This window comes from Corylus avellana, chromosome ca4 (assembly GCF_901000735.1).
Source record: "Corylus avellana chromosome ca4, CavTom2PMs-1.0".
Classification (NCBI taxonomy): Eukaryota; Viridiplantae; Streptophyta; class Magnoliopsida; order Fagales; family Betulaceae; genus Corylus; species Corylus avellana.
Window position 1 is genome coordinate 4,118,535 of NC_081544.1, and position 19,428 is coordinate 4,137,962.

The 19,428-nt window shown below is 33.3% G+C and overlaps 3 protein-coding genes across 3 annotated transcripts; 2 read left to right on the plus strand and 1 right to left on the minus strand.

The window, feature by feature from the left end:
* Positions 1 to 41: 41 nt before the first annotated feature.
* Positions 42 to 579, plus strand: LOC132179631 (uncharacterized). The gene is made up of 2 exons (XM_059592372.1): positions 42 to 132; positions 226 to 579. The coding sequence occupies exons 1-2, from the start codon at positions 83 to 85 to the stop codon at positions 512 to 514; spliced, it is 339 nt and encodes a 112-aa protein (XP_059448355.1). The 5' UTR covers positions 42 to 82; the 3' UTR covers positions 515 to 579.
* Positions 576 to 1,669, minus strand: LOC132179629 (F-box protein SKIP22-like). The gene is given in 2 exon segments (XM_059592371.1): positions 576 to 965; positions 967 to 1,669. Coding segments are annotated over 2 exon segments (1,020 nt in total). The 5' UTR covers positions 1,597 to 1,669.
* An 11,481-nt stretch (positions 1,670 to 13,150) lies between these two features.
* Positions 13,151 to 14,311, plus strand: LOC132179845 (uncharacterized). The gene is made up of 2 exons (XM_059592636.1): positions 13,151 to 14,077; positions 14,185 to 14,311. The coding sequence occupies exons 1-2, from the start codon at positions 13,495 to 13,497 to the stop codon at positions 14,217 to 14,219; spliced, it is 618 nt and encodes a 205-aa protein (XP_059448619.1). The 5' UTR covers positions 13,151 to 13,494; the 3' UTR covers positions 14,220 to 14,311.
* The last annotated feature ends 5,117 nt before the right edge of the window (positions 14,312 to 19,428 follow it).

Below are 19,428 nucleotides of genomic sequence, written 5' to 3' on the forward strand. Positions count from 1 at the left end.
TATATACATCCTCTCATATCTTTCATGCAATATCTTCCTTCCCATTCACTTTGATATTTTGCAGTAATACTTTGTGAGGATCATGGCAGCTGGAGGAGGCAGGGTTGCAAAAGCAAACATGTTAATGCTAAGGTGATTGTCCATTAATCTTGAGTGCATGCATATATATGTTATGAAAATGTATAGTTTCATATATATTGATTGATACAAGGGAAATGCATGCAGGCAAGCCGTGCAAGTTGAACGTGGCTTCAGCAAGCACGCAGGAGTTGATCATATGCAAAAACAGCCAGGAAATCCAAGCTATAGTGGGGAGAAGATGAGTGAGTCGTCGTGCTGGATTCCGCATCCGCATAGCGGTGTATACTTTCCGAGAGGTCATAAGTGGGTGATAGACGACCTTCCGGCGGATGTAGCTTCTCTAAACCCGACTTCCTGGCTGAGAAACATTGACGGTGTGGACAGAGCAGATCCAGATTCTCCACCATATCATTCCTTTCACACTAGTGTGTAATCATTTATTGTAACATTTCCTGGGGATTTATAAATCTAAAAATGTTGAGTGCACTTGTCGCTTATTGAAATAGACGGAACTGTCGCCTCCACTTCTCCTTGCTCTCCCAAAACAAAGCAAAAATACCTTTCCATTCCTCTGCTCGTCCAGACTTATCATCATATTTCCGTTTCCAAAACTCAATCTCATTATCTGAAGACAAGTTCCTCAATCCGGACAAGAGATCGACACCGTGAAGAGATTGAAAAATTTTGAGTTTAAGCTCGGCGGAGATACGCCTAAAGCACGGTGGAAGGCCAAGTCCAAGTGCTCCTCCAAATTCGTCGATAAATTTCTGTCTCCACAACTCATTGTCTGAAGACAAATCCCTCAGTGCGGAACACACGTATCCCACCTTTACGAGATCTGAACTGGGAAGAGATTCAAAAATCTTAAGTTTAAGCTCCGGGGGGCAGGTGCATACAGCACGGCGGACCGCCGAGACCGGTCTTTTCACAAAGATGAATCAAAAGTGGCAATACGAGCCCATCCTTCACCATCTTCCAAAACTCTAAAATCTCACTTTCTGGGTACCTAGTTTCTTCGTCACTATTAGCTAAATTGATCGCCGGCACAAACCCATTCCCATTCAAACACACCCGATACAAACCCGACCCGCCCTTAGCCAAACACCCATGGATAATGACCAAGTGCCCTAAACTCTGAAACTTCGAAACAACACTTTCAAGTTCAACAACATTGCCAGAATTACAATACCCATTTCCTAGAAGCTCAGGCAGAGTATACCAGAGCGACACCGAGCGCGAATTCGAAGGCCACCCGTTCGCAAGGTGCAATTGGTTGACCCGCATGCCCGAGACCGAATCGAATCCGATTAAACCGGACTCCAAAAGAACCGCGTGAACCGCGATCGTCAACAGCTTGCGGACCGGGTCACTACCATAGTCGCCCAGCACCCTCCTCAGAAAACGACGCTCCGAAAACTTCTTACCCATTGAAACCGACCCATCATCCACCGCCATCGTTTCAGCACCGGAAATTTGTAGGTCTAGGGTCCCTTCGTTTCCCGAATTCAAAACCATCGGAGTCTGCAATCTCAGGCCCTTGGACGGACAAATCTCCAACTGGAGTGTCTTGATTCAATGGTATTAGTTCTAGGGTTTGAGGTTCTCGAGGAATTTCAGATAGTTTTTCTAGATTTGGGAATTTTGGAGCTAACGTTTGAGTTGGTATTTGGTACGGTATTGGAATTGGGCGCCAGGATTTGAGAAGAGGGAGAGAAACCAGTGGGATTTCAAACCTTCGTTTCAAATATAATATTTTAAATCACGTAAAGAAGATAATAGAGAATTTAGAGATGCTCTTACTATGTACTTGGGATATCAATCTTCAAACCCAACGCTATCTCTGCTTTGCTATGGTTGGCCGTGTTTGAATATTTGTTGCATTATCTGATGTAGAATCTTGCTTAACACTTAAGAGCTAAGTTAAAGTTTTTGCTTAAACTTTTAATTGCAATCAATATAAACTCTTCTTCGAATTGAATCGTTAAACTCAAATGGTTAAGCAAGATTTTAGAAATGTATTGTTTGAATTTCTATTGTATTATCTGACTTAGCATCTCTAGAAATAATAGGTAAAATACACAGTAAAAAAGTGCAACTTTCTATTTTTTTTATAACTCTTTGACATATTTTTTTCTTTATTTGTTTTAAAATATTATTTTTTAATTTTTTATTATATTTTATTTTCATGAAAAATAAAAAATAATAATAATAATAATAAACAACTAAAAAGTAACATGGAAACCTTCTAAGTAAACTTGGCTATTAAGACTTAAACAAAAAAAAATACTTGGCTATTAAGAAAACTCAGCTAGTGAGGAAACACTTTTCCAACGGTGACCATATGAGGAATATCAATATAAAAATCTTTGTTTAGGGATATACTAGAATTTAATAAAAATTTCATATTTTATTCATAAAAGTTCACGTGTCAAGATGCCATATTATTTTTTTGTGAAGGGAAAAAAAAAATTAAAAAAAAAAAAAAGATAATGTGGCATCTTGCCACATGACGTTTTATTAGCAAAATATAAAATTTTTATTAGATTCTACCATATCTCTAAACAAAACACTATATTTTTATGTTCATATTCCTCACATAGGTTAAAAGTAAAAACCTAAGAAACTTATTTCCCACATTTTCTATTCATCTACCAAAACCTGCCGGACATGTCACCGGTCAGCCCAAACAACGCTGGCCACGATGCTTCTCCACGCCGATAATCTCTCTCACCGAGAGTAGAGCATATTGCCAAAAAGAAAAACCTCTGCTTTTTGTGTTTATCTTTTGTCTGTTTTCTATGCTAATGAATTTAGTACTTTCCTCTCCTCAACGCATAGGTGCATGCGCTTTTGTTGAAAATTTCAAGCTTGTGCTCAAAGGCACCATCTTTGTTGTGGCAAAAGATTTTTCTTGCTGGGCAGCCAAAAGATTTTTTTTTTTTTTTGCAATACAGGGAGAGAGAGAGAGAGATTACCGACATGGAGGGGCGTCGTAGGCGGTGTTGCGACTATCCGGCATCGTCTAGGCTGACCAGTATTGTGTCCGGCATAGGTGGCGGTTTTGAGTAGATGAATAAGAAAAGTGAGAAATAGGTTTTTGTTATGAATGCATTCATGCATTTTGTGGATGATCATTTAGTTCCATCGCTTGGAATTCTTCACATTCATGTCATTTTTTAGAATCCCTATAACATTCATGTAATACATTGATGTAGCCTTTTGATTAATGCACTACCCTTTCATATTCTCCTTTTCATATTCATCAACCTCCCATTATGATTCCATGTCTATAAAAATGAGTATTGAGTAGTATGTAAAACACACAATAATAGAGAAGAATCATACATAGTTCCTGAATAACTAATTTCACATATTGCAATCTCTTTATCGTGTCTTGTCATTTTCTTTGATTTTACAATACGTTATCAGCACGAAGCTCTAGCCAATTGTTGTGTTCTTTTGATCTTCAATATCAAAAGCTATCCGTGAGGTATTCTCAATTCATTATAAGTTTATTTAACATTTAGTAATCTTATTATCTATTTTGTTAATTAACATTCTAACATATGCTTAGAAATTTTTATTGTTTAAAAAATCATATTATAACATTTGCATATTATGATTCATGTGAGATTTATATGATCTAGAATGTTATCATACTAATGCTATGAATATGATGTCTTATAATTTTATATGCCTGAAGCATATAAAAACTGAGTACCTTACGGTAAAGGATCTATTGACCTTGTGGAATAATTTAAGGGAGAGATATTAACACTAGAAAACAATTATCCTCCCAAAAGCTCATTATGATTGGATGCACCTGAGATTGCAAGATTTCAAGAGTGTCAATGACTATAAATCTGAACTCTTTCAAATCAGCTCACAATTAAAATTGTATGGAGAAAAAGTCACTAATATGGATATGTTAAAAAATAAAAAAAATAAAATAAAATAAAATAAAACATATACCATATTTCATGCCTCGAGTGTACTCCTGCAGCAGCAATATCGAGAGCGTAATTTTACAAGATAATTATTTGAACTGATATCTTGTCTCCTAGTGGTTGAGCAAAACAATGAGCTATTAATGAAAAATCATCAATCTCGTCCAACGGGTTCTACATCATTTCCTTAAGCAAATAGAACTTCATTTCATGGTAATAAAGATTTCGTGGATGTAGGCGTGGTAGAAAAAAAAAATTATAGAGGTCAAGGAGAACGTATTCATAATTTTTGCAAAATAAATACTTTATACCACCAGAAGTGGAACCATACTGAGGCGAAACAAAATGAAAACAAAGGTTTACAGAATAAACCTACAAAGAACTATGAAGATAAATATTATAAGTGTGGTATAAAAGGACATTAGTCACGTACCTGTTGTACGCCTAAACATCTGGTAGACTTATATCAAGCCTCCATAAAAGAAAATGGGATTGAAATGAATTTTGCTAATTATAGTAATCCTGAAGATTTTCCAATTTTTCTTAATACTCTAAATGGAAATGATAACACTCATCTTGATGTTTCTGATTTCTTTGTAAACTCTAACACAAAAACTAATCTTTTTATTAGTGATGAATATGTCTACAACAATTAATATGTTTTCATTATGTCTTAATCACAATATGTTTACATTTTTAAATTTAATTGTATTTTTTTATTTTCTTTTTTGATTAATGAAATTTAATATATATTTTGTTTATATATGGAGGCATAAGTCATATTGATAGAATGATTAATTCCAAGATGATTGGTGAAGATTTGTGTCTAGCTAACAGTTGTACAACACACAATTCTTAGAGATAAGAAATATTTTCAATACTTGATATTAAACAAAGTTAGTGTCAATACAATATCAGGTTCATCAAACCTAATCGAAGGCTCTGAAAGAACAAATATCATATTGCCAAAAAGAACAAAATTTTGTATTGATGATACTTTGTATTCTTCTAAATCTAGAAGAAATTTAATCAGTTTTAAGGATATTCGTCTAAATGGTTATCATGTTGAAACCACTAATGAAAACAGTGACAAATATCTTTATATTACTTCAATAATTTCGAGCCAGAAGCTCATATTGGAAAAACTACATGTTTTCTCTTCCGGGTTGTATTATACAACAATAAGAACAATTAAATCATATGTTGTGATGCACCAAAAGTGCTCTAATCCAAAGATGTTTATGCTTTGGCATCCGGGAATAATTATGATACATCGAATAATTGAGAACTCTCATGGGTATCTCTTAAAGAACCAAAAGATTCTTTTACCAAGTGATTATCCTTGTGCTACATGTTCACAATGTAAACTTGTTATGAAACCATCCCCTTCTAAGGTAATTGTTGAATCTCCATCACTTTTACAAAGAATTCAAGGGGATATATGTGGGCCATTTAGATATTTTATGGTTTTAATATTGCATTTGCTAGACTTCTTGCTCAAATAATTAGATTACAAGCACAATTTTCTGATTATCCAATTCAATTTATTCAGATGGAAAATGCGGGTGAATTTACATTTCAAGCATTCTATTACTATTGCATGTCAATTAGAATTAATGTTGAACATCCTGTTGTTCATACTCATACTCATACTCAAAATGGTTTAGCTGAATCGTTTATTAAACGACTTCAGATAATTGTTCGACCTTTGTTTATGAATACATATTCCCATCACAAGGGAGAGAAAAGTCGTTGCCAGAAGCACGACAAGAAATCACTTGGAATAATTCGACATTATCTCATTTTGATCATCGTACAAATTAATGTGAACTAGAAGTTCAGAGGATCATTCATTTGCAAAGTATTGCAAATCAATTGCTGGATGCATTTACTGACAACAAGAAAATAGTTTAAGTCTCACATTCTAACTGCTAATACTCCAGCGAAGATAGAAGTCCATGTAGGACAATCAATTAATACAGCAGCAAATGAGTCTAAGGCACGCCTGAAGCGTGGAAGACCTATTGGTGCAATGAATAAGATTTCCTAGAAGAGAAAAGCACAAGGAAATGAAATCGGCGCTCCTAAAGAGGTCTTACCCACAAAATAGGTAACGAAAATTGATCCATCCAAATTTTCTGTACAAAATTCTCTTGGAAATGAATCCCCCGAAGAGGAACCTCTTGAAAATGAATCTCCTGAATAGTTACCCCTGAAGAGGAATAGGTACCTGAAAATAATGAGATCTCAATAAATTATGTAAGTACATGAGAAATATTGGATAAAAACAAAATTGTTGAATCACAAACTGTCGAAGAATGTCGACGTAGAAATGATTGGTCAATGTGGAATGAAGCAATTCAGGCAGAATTGAACTCACTAGCAAAACATGAAGTATTTAAACTTGTAGTCCAAACACCTAAAGGTGTATCATGTTGGATACAAGTGGATATTTGAACAAAAACGAAATGAGAAAAATGAAATTGTGAGATATAAAGCAAGACTTGTTACACAAGGTTTCTTGCAGAAACCTAGTATTGATTATGATGAAACATATTCCCTTGTAGTGGATGCAATTACATTTAGATTTTTGATTAGCTTGGTAGTTACAGAAAGTTTGGATATGCATTTAAAACTTATTGGGACTCCAGAAGAGCTCATAAAAACTGCCACGTATTTAAAAAATGAGTTTGAGGTGAAAAATTTTGGAAAGACAAAATTTTGTCTTGGCTTATTGAACATTTTTCAAATGGAATTCTTGTTCATCAGTCAACATACACATAGGGGTGCAAAGGCGGGCGGTTTTTAACCGCCCGCTAACCGCTAACCGCTATAACCGCCAACCGCCTAACCGCCTAACCGTCTAACCGCATTAATCGCTAACCGCCTAACCGCCATAACCGCCTAGCGGTTAGCGGTTATTGGGTCTACTAACCGTAACCGCTAACCGCATTTTTATATAATATATTTTTATAATTATAATTATAAAAATATTTATACATATAACATAATCACTTGATCATTAAATCACAATTTTTTTAAAAAATAATTAAATCACAATTTGAGTATTAATACATTATCACTATAATTTATATGATTATATCATATAATCACTTTATCATTAAATCACAATTTTTTTAAAAAAATAATTAAATCACAATTTGAGTATTAATATATTATCACTATAATTTATATGATTATATCACATGAAATTGATTATTAAATCATTTGATTATATAATAACAAATTATACATATATAATATGACATAACTCATAAGTATACCAATTCATACTAATACAACAATTAAATATCTAGAGACTTATTTCCAATGTATATTATAAACCTATAAGTCTATATAAGTCTACATATGTATATAAATAATATAAATGTATAATATCAATAGTTAATCATATGATTCAATGACAATTCAAATACTTTATTCAAGACTTCAAGTGAATCATATTATTAATGTACAATGATGATATGATTCGTATAATATCAAATTAAGTAATTGACATTGGATTAAACAATGACCAATGTGTTACTTATAAACATAATTTAAGTATTAATGTATTATCATTATAATTTTAGTAATTTATATATTATCACTATAATTGATATGATTATATCACATGATGGCTTGATCATTAAATCATATGATTATATAATAATAAATAATACATATATAATATGACATAACTCATAAGTCATAAGTCTACAAGTTAATCATATGATTTATGTACAATGATAATCACAATTGATTCAATTGAATTAAACAATATGTTACTTATAACTACAAGTCTACAATTTAATTAAAGTATTATTAGATACTTTAGGAATTTAGGATTTAGGAGTTTGAACATTACCATTTACCATTAGATATTAAGTTCAATTCAAAGAAAAAAGATTATAAGTAAATATGATAAGAATTTAAATAATTAATCATATGAATCATATGATATAATTTAATGAGACTATATGATTATATAATATCAAATTAAGTAATTGACATTAGATTCAACAATGTGTTACTTATAATCACAATTGAAGTATTAATGTATTTTTTGAACATTTTTTAGAAAAAGAAATTTAACCATTTTTTGAAAGAAAAAAAAAAAAGAAAATTAACAATTTTGAACAATTTTGAATTTTATATATATATATATATATATATATATATGCTTATAGTTATATTATATGCATATTGAATAATATAAATGTATAAGATAAATATTTAACTATATGATCCAATTACAATTCCAATACTTAATCAATTATTCATGTACAATGACAATGACAATGTGATTCATATAATATCAAATTAAGTAATTGACATTGGATTAAACAATGTGTTACTTATAACTACAATTGAAGTATTTTTGTTTGTTTGTAAGTTTATAAGATCAACACTTAATCATATGATCCAATGACAATTCAAATATTTAATCATAATATTTATATACAATGACAATGTGATTCATAAAATGTCAAATTAAGCAATTAGCATTAGATTCAACAATTACTTATAACAACAATTTAAGTATTAATATATTTTTCATTTTTTTGAACACTATTTTGACAATTTTTAAACCATTTTATGAAAAAAGAAATTGAACCATTTTTTTAACAAATTTTTTTAACAATTTTTTGACCAATTTTTTGAACCATTTGTTGAACAATTTTTTAAAATTGAACAAGCCAAAACTACGTCGTTTTAATACCCATATATATTCATCTCTTCCTAACCTTAAACTAAACCTAATCAATCTCATTCCTAGAGGTTTGTTAGTAACGAAGATTATTATTTTTTGAATTGTCATAGTATTTTAATTACAATACAATTATATTAAGCACTTTTTGATATGTGTACATGCTTGTGCCTTAATATTATTATGTTTAATATTATAACTTTTCTTCTTTTGATGTCCACAGGATTTGCTAGAGGACCAAATGAGAAGATTGATGAAGTTTTAATGTTTTATTTGACTATTTGTATCATTTAATGTTTTATTTGAACTTATTTTATATGCTTTGTGTTGAACTTTTTTTATATTTTTTTTTTATATGTTGTGATAGTTATCTGAATTCTGAACTTTTTTTTGTATGTTGTGTTGAATTTTTTTTTTTTCCTAAAAAAAAAAAGTTAACGAGTTATGATTTAATATTTAAGGAAATTTTTTTTTAAGTACAAGTAAATGTAAATTTTGGGTCAAATATTTTTGATTTTTCAATATGGGCTCTTTTTATAGCAATTGGGCCCAAGAAGATATTAAAAATACAAGAAAAAAAAATGAGGGTAAAAAAAAGCCCAAAAAAAAAGCCCAATTTTAAAAAAGCGGTTAGCGGGCGGTTATCTATTTCACTAACTGCTAACTGGCCACTAACCGCTAGGGCGGTTACGGTTAGCGGTTATTGCCACTAACCGCTAACCGTAACTGCCTTTGCACCCCTACATACACAGAAAAAGTCCTAAAGCACTTTTAAATGGAGAAAGCTCATCCTTTGAGCACTCCGATGGTTATTCGATTACTTGATGTGAAAAAAGACCATTTTCGCCCTCGAGAAGATGATGAAGAAATTTTTTGTACTGAAGTACCATATCTAATTTAGTACTTGACTTATGGGTTAATACTACTTTAGTACTTATGCCACCATTCCGTTAGCCTGACCGCTATGGGTTGGTTTCGACTACCCCTTTAACCCGTCTAGTGTGGCCAAACCACTCCTAAGGCCCTTGGGGTGGTTCGGCCACCCCCAATGGCCAAAAAGAAAATGGTTGAAACCACCCTAAAAGGCCTTGGGGGTGGTTGAGCCACCTCCAGACTGGCTGCAGAGGTGACTAAACCCACCACATTGCAGTCTGTTAGTTTGGTTGATAGAATGATGACAGAAGTACTAAACTGGTATTTACACATAAGTCAGGTACGTACTATTAGTCCCCAAGAGATAGACCAATTGGCTGGGACCACACCTAAAGAAAAAAAGGTCACTAGTTCAAATTCATCTCCCCCATCTTGTGCGGACATGTCAAAAAAAGAAGAAGAGGGTACGTACCATCTGTAAAACAAATTGAAACCCAATTTAAAAATAAATAAATAAATAAAACATGAAAACCTAGATACTAAACAAGTAATTAGCCCATAAAAAAAATATCAAAATAATTATGACTACTTTTCTCCTTCAGTACCTTGTCCTCTTTGCAGTTTCTACTGAGCATGGCCAAAGAGAAACTTTGTTATGGCAACTTTTCTTTTATCAACTTTGTTGCAAACATCCTCGAAATAATAGAATCTCGTCTTGGTCTTTTTCATATGGCATATATCTCTACTTTTCTTAGCAATCGGCAAGGATTTTCGTCTGAATATTCGTATTTAATGAATTATGTAGAATTTTGGGGAGAGGTTACTGGCAATTGCTTGGTTGTGGGAAACAGCATCACTTAGGGGAGGTTTCGGGCAATTGCTTGGTTGTGGGAAACAGCATCACTTAGGGGAGGTTTAAACAACATCACTTATCTAAAATGGAAGATTTGATGAGGATGTTTTATTATTTTCTTTACTTGCTTTAAAATATTATTTTTTATTTTTTTATTATATTTTATTTTCTTGAAAAAGAGAAAAAAAAAAAAACAATAATAAACAACTAAAAAGTAACATGGAAACCTTCTAAGCAAACTTGGCTATTAAGACTTACCCAAAAAAAAAAAAAAATCAAAAAACGAAAAAAAAAAAAAACAAAAACTTGGCTACTAAGAAAACTCAGCTAGTGAGGAAACACTTTTCCAACGGTTACGAGGAATATGAATATAAAAATTTAGTATTTTTTTTTTAGAGATATACTAGAATCTAACAAAAACTTTATTTTTATTCATAAAAGTCTATGTGACAAGATGTCACATTATTTTTTTTTGTGGAGGGAAAAAGACAACAAAAATAAAATGATGTGACATCTTACCACATGAACTTTTATAGACAAAATATGAAGTTTTTATTAAATTCTAGCATATCTCAAAACAAAAACACTAGATTTTTATATTCATATTTCTCATATAGGTTAAAAGTAAAAACCTAAAAAACCTATTTTCCACATTTCCTATTTATCTATCCAAACCTGCTGCTAGCCACCACTGGACATGACATCGGTCAGCCCAAACAATGTTGGCCATGACGCTCCTTCACGCCGGTAATCTCTCTCACCGAGAGTAGAGCATACTGCAAAAAAAAAAAAAAAAAAAACTCTGCTTTTTGTATTTATCTTTTGTTTATTTTCTATGTTAATGAATTTAGTACTTTCCTCTCCTCATCGCATAGGTGCTTAAATTTCATTTTAATACTTTAACATTTCTCTTCACAGGTGAGCTTAAATTCCATTTTAATAAGTGAGATGCAACACTTTAAACATTTAACTGAAATGGGTCGTGAATTGACAAAGTCAATGTTCTCAGGACCTTTTGACTTTTTGACTCTGATACTCATTTATTCTAAAAACTTAAGCTGATAAATAAGATTAAATCCAAGCTACCCTTTACAAAAAAAATCAATTAATTTAACATTTCTTCTATTAGTCTTCCTGTGATAAAGCATACTATTAATTTACATGGAAAATGGATAGAGAACATCAGCATATTAGAATTAATCTTATATCAGGAGACTTAAGTTGGCCCACATGTCACATATATTATATGTATATAGTATCTTATTTAAATATAAATTTTATTAAACTAAAAACTTTGGGTAATTAATGTACAGTTAACTACTAAAGGTGAAAAGGTGTTTTATTTTTCACCAAGTGTTGTCTCCCTTGATGGAAGGAAGCAACGTAAGATAAATGGATAGGGGTCTTGGCCTATATAAAAGACAAGCTTGTGATATACATCGATTACAACTTTTAACGTGAAAAACAGATAGGCCAAAAATCCTTATCTATCACTCTCCAACAAAAGTGAGGGTTCTAAGATTGCAAATTGAGGGTTCTGGGATTGTGAATTCTACAAACGTTCAACGAGTATTCAATTCAAGTGCTTAAACAACAATGGCCAGAGGTTAGTATTTCTTTTATGTTTATATAATTTTCTCCCAAATTTCTTACATTAGTGGTATCAGAGCCTACTTCTGTGCCATGTTGTTTAGTATCAATTTGTTGAATTTTAGTAGAATGATTGAATGTTTGTATTAGGAATATGGTTGTTGTGAGATTTTTGTTTTGGGTTTCAAGTTTCATAATGGGTATGGTTTCATGGTTTGGCCGATCTTTAAAATTTAATGTTTGTGATGCTTTAGTGGTTTTAGAAGATTAATCTTGTTGTTTTTTATTGTGCAAAATACTCTATTTTTACAATTTTAGAATCATTAAAAAACAAAGATTAAGATTTTCGGCCATTCCATTTTTCTTTAAAACAATGATTTCTTTTCATTGTTTTTGAATACCCATATGTTTCCAAACCCATAAATTAGTAGTCTTGATGATTCCGAACCAAAACCATGTTATAAAATCGGGTTTCAGTGCGAAAATTTGATGAAAAATGAGAAAACCCGTTTTTAGACCCGTTTAGGGTGAGACCCGACCCAGATCCGTTTTTCAGACCCGGCTGAAGGTAGGGGATGAAGTTCCCTACCCGAATGCAGCCCACTCGCGTACTTGGCGCGTCACTTAAAAAAAAAAAAAAAAAAAAAAAAAATTCCCACAACTAATGGGGATTTGCCAACAGTGGGATTCAAACCCCACAGTACTTGGTTTGGCATAGCTGACTTTACCATCAAGGCATGTGTTGTTTTGGTTTGATATACATTTACTTATTTATATATACAATGTTATGCCATTATGAAATTACAGATTTAATGATGGAAAGTGCCTTTTATTGTGCATTAAGAATAGCCACAGCATCTTAAAACACAATGATGTGAAATTTTTATAATGGCATTTCATATTGCAATTAAGTTGTCATAGTAATTACTTTGCCCTACAGGGAAGTGATCATTTTATATGACTTAATTAGAATAAGACAGTAAAAAAAAAAAGTTATTAGAAAAATTGGATACCTAATACCCACAGGTGCAGGATCTATTTTTCCTTAAGCATTTACAAAATTTACTAGTCTTATTATGAAGATATACAAACAAATCTTATGCATAATGCGATCTTTACCCACAGGGAGATTTTGATTTGTTTATGAATTTGACATTGGTTGATTCATACTATAGTTTGTGTTTATTTCAAAGCGTTAATGCCTATTCTTGGTTATTGCAGCTACTGTTTCATCTGTTTTAAATAATGAATCTTCTCATATTCCATTTTTAAATGGAGATAATTTTTCGGACTGGAAAGACAAAATTCTCTTGACATTAGGGTGCACAGACCTAGACTTTGCATTACGTGTGGATGAACCACCCGTGCCCACTGAAACAAGTTCGTTAGTAGAAAAAACTACATATGAAAAGTGGGAGCGGTCAAACCGATTAAGTCTAATGCTCATTAAGTCACATATTAGTAAGAGCATTAGAGGTTCAATTCCTCCATGTGATAAGGTAAAGGACTACTTAAAGGCCATTGAAGAACAATTTGTTAGTTCTGATAAGGCATTAGCTAGCACTCTAATGAACAAGTTGTCAATTATGAAACATGACAAATCTAGGAGTGTGCGTGAGCACATAATGGAGATGAGGGACATTGCTGCACAACTTAAGTCCTTAGAAATTGAGATTTCAGAGTCATTCCTTGTCCATTTCATACTCAATTCTCTCCCTGTTGAATATGGACCATTTAAGATTTCTTACAACACACATAAGGAAAAGTGGTCCATTAATGAACTTCTAACAATGTGTGTACAAGAAGAGGAGAGGTTGAAACATGAAAATTTGGAGAGTGCACATTTTGTGACTCATAAAAAGGGCAAAGGGAAAAAGGGCAAAGGTGCTGAAATTAAATGGAAGAAGGATGGGCAAGCATCATTCAAGCCTTATGGAAATAAAGATGCATGTTTCTTCTGTAAGAAAAAGGGGCACAAAAAGAAGGATTGCCTAAAATACAAAAAATGGCTCGAGAAAAAAGGTAATCTCTATTCTCTAGTGTGTTATGAATCTAACTTCATAGATACTCATCATAATACATGGTGGATTGATTCGGGTACTACAATTCACGTTGTCAATATCATGCAGGGATTTCTCAGCCTAAGGAAACCGATGGGAAGTGAACAAGGCATCTATTCAGGAAATGGGATGCGTTCGCATGTCGAGGCTGTAGGAACCTTTAGACTTGTTTTAGAAAATGGATATATTTTAGACCTTGCAAACACCTTTTATGTTCCTTCATTTTCAAAAAATTTAATTTCTATATCTAAACTAGTACAGTTGGGGTTTGAATTTAATTTTATTGGGTCCAATGTCTATTTGTTTAAAAACTCTACAGATGTTGGCTCAGGAATCTTAGTCAATGGTTTATATAAATTAAATTTAGATCCTATTTATGAACAAAGTCTCTTAACTATGCATGATATTGGCAGTAAACGCAACATTATTGATGAGTCATCCTCTATGTTATGGCATAGGAGATTGGGACATATCTCCATAGAGAGAATCAAAAGACTAATAAATGATGGAGTCCTTAAGGCTCTAGATTTTTCAGATTTTGGTACTTGTGTGGATTGCATAAAAGGAAAGCAAACCAACAAGACCAGTAAAGGTGCCAAGAGGAGTGAAGAAATACTTGGAATCATACACACGGACATCTGTGGACCATTTAGTACCCCATGTTTGAACGGTCAGAGATATTTTATCTCATTTATTGATGACTATTCACGGTTTATGTATCTTTACCTCCTTTTTAATAAGTCTGAAGCACTAGATGCTTTCAAAACATATAAAAGGGAAGTAGAGAGACAATTAGAAAAGAAAATTAAGATTGTAAGATCTGATAGGGGTGGAGAATATTATGGTAGATACACAGAGTCAGGGCAAAGACCGGGTCCATTTGCCAATTTTCTCAAAGAAGAAGGGATTATTGCTCAATATACAATGCCAGGTTCACCTTACCAAAATGGTGTTGCTGAAAGGCGAAACCGCACCCTTATGGATATGGTAAGAAGTATGCTTAGCAATAGTGATCTTCCTTTATTTTTGTGGAGTGAGGCCTTAAAAACTTCTGTATATATCTTAAATAGAGTTCCATCTAAGGTTGTTCCCAAAACACCATTTGAGTTATGGAAAGGATGGAAACCTAGTTTAAGACATTTTCATATATGGGGTTGCCTAGTTGAGGTTAGGGTCTACAATCCACAATTAAAGAAATTGGATCCGAGAACAGTCAGTGGATATTTCATTGGCTATGCAGAAAATTCTAAGGGTTATAAATTTTACTGTCCCTCACATACGCCTAGAATTGTTGAAGCTAGAAATGCAAAATTTATTGAGGCTCTTGACATCAGTGGGAGTAATGTTTCTCAAAAGATAGAGTGGGAGGAAACACGGAATTCAGATACAACATCGGTGAATCAAAATAAGTTGACTGTTTTTCAGGAAAATCAACCAGATATCCTTGAAGAACAATCAATTCAAGAACTACCACCACCTCAGGAGGAACATGTCAATGTGGAGTCTGCAAATCAATATCTACATAATGTGGATGAGACTGTAGAATTAAGAAGATCCTCAAGAGTAAGGAGGCCAAGCATTTCTGGTGATTATTATGTATACCTATTAGAATCTGACTTTGATGTTGGACCTAAGGATGACCCTATTTCATTTTCACATGCCATGAGTGATGAAAACTCAAACTTTTGGTATAATGCCATGATAGAAGAAATAGAATCTATGGCTAAAAATCAAGTTTGGGAAATTGTTGAGTTACCTAAAGGAGTTAAAGCCATTGGTTGTAAATGGGTTTATAAAACCAAGAAAGACTCAAATGGTAACATCGATCGATATAAGGCTAGACTTGTAGCTAAGGGATTCACACAAAGAGAAGGTATTGATTACCATGATACTTTCTCTCCAGTTTCTAAAAAGGATTCCTTTAGAATAATCATGGCATTAGTAGCTCATTTTGATTTAGAGCTACATCAAATGGATGTGAAAACGGCTTTCCTTAATGGGAGTCTTGAAGAAGAGGTGTACATGAAACAACCTGAAGGGTTTTGTTCTGATAAAGATGATCAATTAGTCTGCAGGTTAAAGAAATCTATATATGGACTAAAACAAGCATCCCGTCAATGGTATTTAAAATTTCACAATGTTATTACTTCATTTGGATTTACGGAGAACATTGTGGATAATTGCATATACCAAAAATTTAGTGGGAGTAAATTTATTTTCTTAGTCCTATATGTTGATGATATCTTACTTGCAACTAATGATTTGGGTCTATTGCATGACACTAAACAATTTCTTTCCCAAAACTTTGAAATGAAGGATTTAGGTGAAGCCTCTTATGTCTTAGGCATTGAGATTCATAGAGACAGGTCTCAAAAGATGTTAGGTCTGTCTCATAAAGCCTATATTGAAAGAGTTTTGGAAAAATTCAGAATGCATGAATGTACACCCAATATGGCACCCATATTGAAGGGTGATACATTCAATTTAAGTCAATGTCCGAAAAATGTTTTGGAAAAGAAAGAAATGGAAAGCATTCCTTATGCATCTGCTGTTGGTAGTTTAATGTATGCACAGGTTTGTTTAAGACCTGACATTGCATATGCAGTAGGAATGTTAGAAAGATATCAAAGTAATCCTGGAATGGAACACTGGAAGGCTGCTAAAAAAGTTATGAGATATTTACAAGGAACCAAGAATCATATGCTGACTTATAAGAATGTAGATTATCTAGAAGTGGTTGGATATTCAGACTCAGACTTTGCGGGTTGTAAAGACTCTAGAAAGTCCACTTCGGGATATGTCTTTATGTTGGCAGGAGGTGCTATTTCATGGAAGAGCACTAAACAGACGATAATTGCATCATCTACTATGGAGGCAGAGTTCATAGCATGCTTTGAAGCGACTTCACAGGCAAAATGGTTAAGAAATTTTATCACAGGGCTTCGAGTTGTAGATTCAATATCCAAGCCGTTACGAATTTACTGTGATAATTTGGCAGCAGTTTTCTTTTCAAAGAACAACAAAAGTGGGAGCAGAACCAAACATATTGACATAAAGTATCTTGCTGTCAGAGAGAGAATTAAGGAACAAGAAGTCTCTATAGAGCATACAAGTACAACTTCTATGATTGCAGATCCCATGACAAAAGGGCTCTCAATAAAGACATTTTCGAAACATGTAGAGAGCATGGGATTAGTGAGCTCATTTTATGCTTGATTAAATTCTTGTTATTTAGAGTACTCGTTCATTGTCAAAACAATGTTTATTTTGTGCACATAAAGTATTTGCTCCAATACAGTTAGACCCAGAATAACTTATTGGAAGTTATTCATAAAGAATTATACCATATACAGATTTTATTTTGAAAGATTCATACATTGTAATACATGGAAGGAAATGTTGATATAATAACATAACCGCCATGATTCGTGTATTGTATCTCTCTTTAAAGCGAAAACTAAAGCTTTAGTAGTTTTCAATTTGGCCATATACAGTTTTAGTTACCCAAACGATTTTAAAATGTGTCATGTGAGCCAAGTGGGAGAATATTAGAATTAATCTTATATCAGGAGACTTAAGTTGGCCCACATGTCACATATATTATATGTATATAGTATCTTATTTAAATATAAATTTTATTAAACTAAAAACTTTGGGTAATTAATGTACAATTAACTACTAAAGGTGAAAAAAGTGTTTTATTTTTCACCAAGTGTTGTCTCCCTTGATGGAAGGAAGCAACGTAAGATAAATGGATAGAGGTCTTGGCCTATATAAAAGACAAGCTTGTGATATCCATCGATTACAACTTTTAACGTGAAAAACAGATAGGCCAAAAATCCTTATCTATCACTCTCCAACAAAAGTGAGGGTTCTAAGATTGCAAATTGAGGGTTCTGGGATTGTGAATTCTACAAACGTTCAACGAGTATTCAATTCAAGTACTTAAACAACAATGGCCAGAGGTTAGTATTTCTTTTATGTTTATATAATTTTCTCCCAAATTTCTTACAGAGCTGAGAACAAAGGTTCAACATTATCAAAGGATTGGCTTCAGGGCTTCTATACTTACACGAGGAGTGGGAAAAAGCTATAGTTCACAGAGACATCAAGGCCGGAAATGTTTTACTGGATTCTGAGTTAAATCCAAGGCTGAGCGATTTCGGTCTTGCGAAGCTATACGAGCACGGCTCTAATCCAAGCACCACCAGGGTGATGGGGACGCTGGGCTATATGGCACCTGAGCTGACGCACACAAGCAAGCCGACGACCAGGTCGGACGTGTTTGCCTTCGGCGCTTTGTTGCTGGAAGTGGTATGCGGTAGAAGACCCATTACTCCTACAGCATCGTCTGACTCTGAGGAGCTGATGCTGCTGGTGGACTGTGTTTGGGAGAAGTGGGCGGTAGGAGCAGTGCTTGATGTTGTAGACCCGAGGATGAAGGGGAAGTTTGATGAGGATGAGGCGGTTTTGGTGCTCAAACTGGGCTTGATTTGTTCAAATGATGAAGCCGAGGCACGCCCGACGATGAGGATGGTGGTGAGGTATTTGGAGGGCGAGCTGGCGCTGCAGGAGGAGGTGGCGGTGCCAAATAAAAGAAAAGGTGGAGGTCGTGGTACTGTTGAGTTTGAGGACTATACGCAATCCATTCCGACTACGTTGACGTCGTCCGTGTATGACGTTTATAGTCGGTAGGCTATATATATTATTCTCTTCCTCTTCCTTTCCTTGTAATGTTTTGTTTTGATAATCCTTTCTAAGATTTCTTTTTTTATGTTTTAATATAACATAAGGGTGTAATAAGTTTTTAACTTTCTATGAATGTTTTATGAGAGAAATTGATTCTTAATATTTTGACTTGATAAAAAAGTTATCAAACAAACCCTCAAACTTTCAAATCTTGTGAGGCTCAAAATGCCTCTTGCCCAACTAACTTCACAGAATCTAAATTCCCGTAAAACCATTAAATTCTCTTTGATTTCTACCTCTCTCTTTTTACATTTAAAAATGGTGCATGCCAGAGCCTTTTAAGTCCATGAGTCTGCTCTTGAAGGCAAAACATAGGGCAAAATTTATGGTGCTTCCTTCTTTAATAGTCACTAGCAACAACATTCAAGTAAATACTTTTGTTTTGTTTTGTTTTTTTTTTTAACCACTTTGAATGTATTATGGAGATTTTTTGTTTTGTTTGTTTGATCTACTCCAATTTTCAGACATGTTTTGGAAGTGCTTTTTTCTTCTTTTAAAAGCAAAAGAAACATAAATTTATTTCATAATCTTTATGTTTATTTCTCGATCTGAATCTACGTTTTG

Coding starts and splice junctions, on each gene's coding strand:
- LOC132179631 (XM_059592372.1), top strand. CDS start 83: ATGGCAGCTGGAGGAGGCAGGGTTGCAAAAGCAAACATGTTAATGCTA. Junction 133..225: donor GCAAACATGTTAATGCTAAG/GTGATTGTCCAT, acceptor AAATGCATGCAG/GCAAGCCGTGCAAGTTGAAC.
- LOC132179845 (XM_059592636.1), top strand. CDS start 13,495: ATGCTCATTAAGTCACATATTAGTAAGAGCATTAGAGGTTCAATTCCT. Junction 14,078..14,184: donor AAAATGGCTCGAGAAAAAAG/GTAATCTCTATT, acceptor AATATCATGCAG/GGATTTCTCAGCCTAAGGAA.